The sequence below is a fragment of the Nicotiana sylvestris genome, chromosome 2 (assembly GCF_000393655.2).
Source record: "Nicotiana sylvestris chromosome 2, ASM39365v2, whole genome shotgun sequence".
Lineage (NCBI taxonomy): Eukaryota > Viridiplantae > Streptophyta > Magnoliopsida > Solanales > Solanaceae > Nicotiana > Nicotiana sylvestris.
This window is the reverse complement of record NC_091058.1, coordinates 184,539,530-184,544,824: the sequence shown is the minus strand read 5'-3', so window position 1 is coordinate 184,544,824 and position 5,295 is coordinate 184,539,530. Positions and strand designations below refer to the sequence as shown.

The window sequence follows — 5,295 nt, the reverse complement described above, 5'->3', positions numbered from 1 at the left end:
CAAAAGAGTCGAGGAAAATCTTGAAGACTAAATTCATAAGATCCATGAAAGGAATTTGTCAACCAATAAGACATCATCAAAAATTCAAAGTGCCCATACCAGGTTCTAAAAGCTCTTTGTGGAATATCCTGCTCCCTGATCTTCAACTGAGGATATCCGAATCTTAAATCAATTTTGTAGAAGTACTGGGCACCCTGCAATTGATCAAACAAGTCATCTATCCTTGGTAGTGGGTACTTATTTTTTATTGTGACCTTATTGAGTTTTCGATAGTCAATACACATCCTTAATGACCCATCTTTCTTTCTTACAAAGAGAACTAGTGCGCCCCAAGGCGACACACTCAGTCGAATGAAACTCTTCTCAAACAAATCTTTCAGTTGTTCTTTTAGCTCCTTCAATTAAGCAGGTGCTATTTTGTAAGGTGGAATAGATATAGGTTGTGTGCCCAATATCACATCAATCCCAAAATCAATCTCCCTATCTGGTGGGATCCCAAGGAGCTCATCCAGAAAGACCTCCGGAAATTCATTCACAACCGGCACTGACTCAAGTGTAGGTTCCTCATCTTTAGTGTCCATAACTCGAACCAAGTGGTAGATACACCCCTTGTTAATCATTTTAATGGCCTTAAGATAATAAATAAACCTACCCTTCGACACCACGTTACCCCCTTCCATTCAATCACTGGCTCATTTGGAAATTCAAACCTCACAGTTCTAGTTCCACAATCAAGATTGGAAGAACATGAATAAAAGTCCATCCCCATTATTACATCGAAATAAACCATCCCCAATTCAATGAGATCAACCATGGTATCCCGACCATGCACCATGACAACAAAATCCCTATAAACCCATGCGGCCAAAACAGACTCATTAACCAGAGTAGATACAGAGAGTGGCTCATGAAGTTGTTTCGGTTCTATCCCAAATTCCATAGAAACATAAGGAGTGACATATGACAAAATGGAATAGGGATCAATAAGAGCATATACATCATGAGAATGAACAGTCAATATACATGTGACAACATCTGGAGAAGCCTCTGAATTATGGCGACCCATCATAGCATAGAAACGGCTAGGTCCTCCTGAACTCTGTGCTCTACTCCTAGCTGCACCGCACCCTACGATTATTGGAGTGCCTCGAGCTAGACGAGGTGCTGCAGATGTAGTAGCTGCAAAAATGGCTGGTTGTGGCATGCCCTTGCCCGCACCTTGGAGGGACGAATGACACTCTCATTGAATGTGACCCCTCAGTCAGTACCCGTAGCATATGGGTAAGTGCATATAGCAGATTCCTAAGAGCATCTTTTCGCACGTAGGGCATGGGGGCCTCCACTGATGCTGGAATCTCCCTCTAGGACGACCTAGCTGGTAGGATCCTTTGTTGCCCTGACTGGTCCCTGATGGTAGTGCACTAACTGAAGACTAAGCAAAGGACTAAGATGGCCCTAATGAACCTCCCCCGAATGCTGATCTACCACCACCAGAAGAACCACCAAAGTTGCATGCGGACTAGGCCTTATTACTACCTTCTCGCTACGTTATGTTCCTCAATTTGTAGGTCTTTGTGGCTTGAGCAAATGCCACCATCTTTCCATAGTTCATATCAGAGTTCAATGTAGTTATAGTGGCCTCATAAATAATCAAGGGACTAAGGCCCTGCATAAACCGGTGTACTCTAGCCTCCATAGTGGGCAACATGTAAATAGCATACTTGGACAGGTGCATGAATCTCATATGGTACTCCAAAATGCTTAGGCTACCTTGCCTTAGGCTCTTAAACTCATCAACAAAGGCTGCCTTAGTCTCGGCAGGCAAGAAATGATTAATTAAGGCATCGGCAAATTCACCCCACCTCGCCGAAGGGCTTCCCTCTTCACGGGACTCGTCCCATAGTTCAAACCAAGAATATGCCACCTCTTTCAGGTGGTAGGAAGCCAACTCCACTGCCTCTATCTCATTAACACGCATAACTTGCAGAGTCTTGTGCATCTCATCAATAAAGTCTAGGGGGTCCTCTTCTGGGTTAGTACCATTGAACACTGGAGGATCTAACTGAAGAAACCTGTTCACCCTGGAACTAGTAGAATCCCCTTGCTGGCTAGAAGAAGTAGGTACAATCTTCGACCTATAGGATTGGGAAGCCACTATCTGAGCCAACATTTGTATGGCTCCCCTAAGGTCACCATCAGAAATATTAGGACCCATAGCTAAGGCACATTAGTATAAGCCAACATTTTTATACCAAGAGTTGACATCACTATCTATTGTGATAAAACAACCTGGTGCAAGACACACTTTATTTTGTATATTCAGTGATATTATCTCAAGGCAAAAAAAAGGCATTCATCCGACATTGAAGTCACTGGTGTGTTAAGAACAAGTAGACAACTCCACTAAGGATCGGTTTCTAAACGAGTTTTATGTACATCCATAGTTAAGTTGTAATCTTGTTATTTGTTCGTCATTGTAATTCCTAGTTTGCTTTCTTAGAAGCGTTGTCATAGGAACAAACCAAATTCGTAAACTTTAGAGTTTATGTTGTGACTAGGGATAGTCATAAGTTAAATCCTTTATAACTAGGAGAGTTATAGAGTGTCTTGTGGTGGTTGCATCACAAGTTAGTTTTGAAGTCTTTGCAATAAGGTGTTTGCAAAGTGGCTTGTAATAGGTAGATTACATGTTAGTAGAGTTAAAAGCCTACAAGAGTAGGTCGTGGTTTTTTGATCTCCTTGTGTGGGATTTTTCCAGATAGAAAATCTCTTTCCTTCTTTATATTCAGTCTTTACTACATTCTACGTATCTGTCTCATAGAGGACCAGGTACTCTATCGTTTGGTGGACTCACATAAACTAACAATTCGTATCAGAGCAGGTTTCTCCTATAGGCTAACACCTAGGAAGGATCCTCAATGGCTACCCCACCAAACTTTGAAGAAGGAAAATCAACCTATAAACCTTCAAGATTCAATGGTCAGTACTATGGCTGGTTGAAGACCTGGATGCATGATTTCATGATTGTAGAAGATTCAGAGTTGTGGGACATCATTTGTGATGGTCCACATGTTCCCATGAAGAAACCTGAAGAAACAGGACCATTGGTTCCCAAAGGGAGAAGAGAGTACAGCGACACTGACAGCAAAGTTGTAGAAAAGAACTATCGTGCAAAGAAAATCTTAATGTGTGGCATAGGACCTAATGAGTAAAACAGAGTATCAACTTATTATACTGCCAAAGAAATATGGGAAGCTTTACAAATTGCACATGAAGGAACTACTCAGGTCAAACAATCCAAGATCAACATGCTCACCACTGAATATGAGCTCTTCAGGATGAAGGACGAGGAGTCTATACAAGATATGCACACCAGATTCACCTCCATCATAAATGAGATTTACTAACTTGGAGATGTCATTCCCAGAAACAAGCTTGTAAAGAAAATTCTCAGTGTTCTACCTGGGTCTTGGGAAAGTAAGGTAAATTCCATTACTAAAGTTAAAGATCTACAGACTCTGACCATGGATGAATTGATTGGTAATTTGAAAACATACGAGATGAAAAGAAAGAAAGACAGTGAAAGAACAAAGTCTAAGAAGGAAAAGAATCTGGTGCTTCAGGCTGAAAGCAGTGATTCAAGTGATAAAGATAGTGACATGGCCTATCTTACTAAGAGATTTCAAAAGATGGTTCGAAGAAATGGTGGCATACCAAAGTGGGGAAGTTCAAGTAAAACAAAGAACAATGATCTCTGTCACAGGTGTAGAAAGTCAGGGCATTTCATCAAGGACTGCCCACTCGCAAAATAGGAGCAATACAAGCAAAATCTTGACAAAGCATGAAAAAAAACCTGGTTCCAGATAAAAGATTCAATCAAAAAAGTGTTGCAGACAATATCGTTAAGCAGGCTCTTGCTGTTTAGGGTGACTCCACAAGTAAATCCGAAAGGGAATCAGATGCAGAAAACAATTCCATGATGCTAGTGGAAACTGAAGCAAGAAAGTACGATTCACTGTGTGTGCTGATGGCATAGTCAAATGATGATGATGAAGAAGATGAAGACAATGAGGTAAACTTCAGGGATGTTTAGAGAAATCTGAAATTCTATTCTTCTAAGAAGCTAAGGTCTTTATCTAATGTCCTAATTGATGCCTATTACAGCCTTGTAAATGATAAGGAGATTCTGACCGTAGAACTAGGAGAGGCCGAACAATCTAGAGATGATCTAGTGGTCTGTGTAGTGGACTTAAATGAGACCATAGCTAATCTTGAACAAGAGAAGGAGGCCCTTAATAAAAGAATAACTAGTGTGGAAAATAAGAGAGATGATCTGATGGTAGTAGTTGTTGATCTAAAAGAAACAATAGAAGGTCTTAGCAATGAGAAACACACTTTAGAAGAAAAAGTTGCATCTACTGAAGAGGAAAGGGATGACCTACTAGTGATATGCACTAATCTAGAGGAAACTATTGATGGAATCAATAGAGAACATAGGAATGTATGTCTTGGGAAAGGGAAGGAAGTAGCCAATGAGTCGAACATCATGCTTGAAAAGGAGTTAACTATTGTAAAAACACGTCTCTATAGTAAACTCGAGAGGAATCAGCAACTCCAAACTGAGTTGGAGAAAGTAAGAAATGATCTTGAGAAATCCCTGAAGTGGACCTGGTCCTCAAATGTTGTCACTGCCATGTAACTCAATATTAGTGGGAACAAGAAGGGCATCGGGTTCCAAAGGGAGAAAACTTCCTACAACCCGCACATCAAGTATGTCACTGTACCTGATAACTAGCTATGTAACCAATGTGGGAACAATAGGTATTTTAAAGAAAATTGCCAGGCCAGGGTTCAGTCTGCTCAGAAGAACAAAATGTTTACTGATAAAGTGACTACTAATAAAGGACCAGGTACCACTCGCAAAAAACGAATGTTGCCTGCATGGACTAGGAAATCCATTATTCATCCTTTTTATAATAACAAGGGACCCAAACTAGTTTGGGTTCCTAAATCTAACCCTTGATGTGCATGTGTAGGGAACAGTGAGAGGAAGCATACTGTGATGGACCATGGACAGTAGATGCTTAAAGCATGCAGCTGAAAACATCATGAATCTCTTCTCACTGAAAGCCCTGTAGGAAGGGAATGTATCCTTGAGAAGAAAGTAAAGGGTACATTCTCAGTGAATGAAAAGGCAGAAAGGTCCTTTGGCACTCGAGTGGGAACGAGCAATATGTGAATGTCCTAAAAAAGTGCAGTCACCAATCTGATAACTTGCCAAGTAGTCTCAGTGAA

General features: G+C 40.8%; 3 protein-coding genes across 3 annotated transcripts; 1 reads left to right on the top strand and 2 right to left on the bottom strand.

Annotated features, from left to right (window-relative positions):
* Positions 1–401: 401 nt before the first annotated feature.
* Positions 402–1,204, bottom strand: LOC138886051 (uncharacterized). Its single transcript, XM_070167077.1, has 2 exons — positions 671–1,204; positions 402–608 (listed from the first exon to the last, which is right to left on the bottom strand). The coding sequence occupies exons 1-2, from the start codon at positions 1,202–1,204 to the stop codon at positions 402–404; spliced, it is 741 nt and encodes a 246-aa protein (XP_070023178.1).
* Positions 1,205–1,543: 339 nt separating this feature from the next.
* Positions 1,544–2,215, bottom strand: LOC138886050 (uncharacterized). Its single transcript, XM_070167076.1, has one exon. It carries the CDS (start codon positions 2,213–2,215, stop codon positions 1,544–1,546), a length of 672 nt encoding a protein of 223 aa, XP_070023177.1.
* Positions 2,216–2,918: 703 nt separating this feature from the next.
* Positions 2,919–5,080, top strand: LOC138886049 (uncharacterized). Its single transcript, XM_070167075.1, has 5 exons — positions 2,919–3,208; positions 3,428–3,763; positions 4,165–4,695; positions 4,822–4,910; positions 5,037–5,080. The coding sequence occupies exons 1-5, from the start codon at positions 2,919–2,921 to the stop codon at positions 5,078–5,080; spliced, it is 1,290 nt and encodes a 429-aa protein (XP_070023176.1).
* Positions 5,081–5,295: the final 215 nt, after the last annotated feature.

Bases quoted from the DNA above. Each gene is read 5' to 3' on its own strand.
- LOC138886051 (XM_070167077.1), bottom strand. From the start codon at position 1,204: ATGCCACAACCAGCCATTTTTGCAGCTACTACATCTGCAGCACCTCGT. The intron at 609-670 runs GTAACGTGGTGT...ATGATTAACAAG, and splicing joins CAGTGATTGAATGGAAGGGG to GGGTGTATCTACCACTTGGT.
- LOC138886050 (XM_070167076.1), bottom strand. From the start codon at position 2,215: ATGGGTCCTAATATTTCTGATGGTGACCTTAGGGGAGCCATACAAATG.
- LOC138886049 (XM_070167075.1), top strand. From the start codon at position 2,919: ATGGCTACCCCACCAAACTTTGAAGAAGGAAAATCAACCTATAAACCT. The intron at 3,764-4,164 runs GTGTAGAAAGTC...TGCCTATTACAG, and splicing joins AACAATGATCTCTGTCACAG to CCTTGTAAATGATAAGGAGA. The intron at 4,696-4,821 runs GTAACTCAATAT...TGGGAACAATAG, and splicing joins TCAAATGTTGTCACTGCCAT to GTATTTTAAAGAAAATTGCC.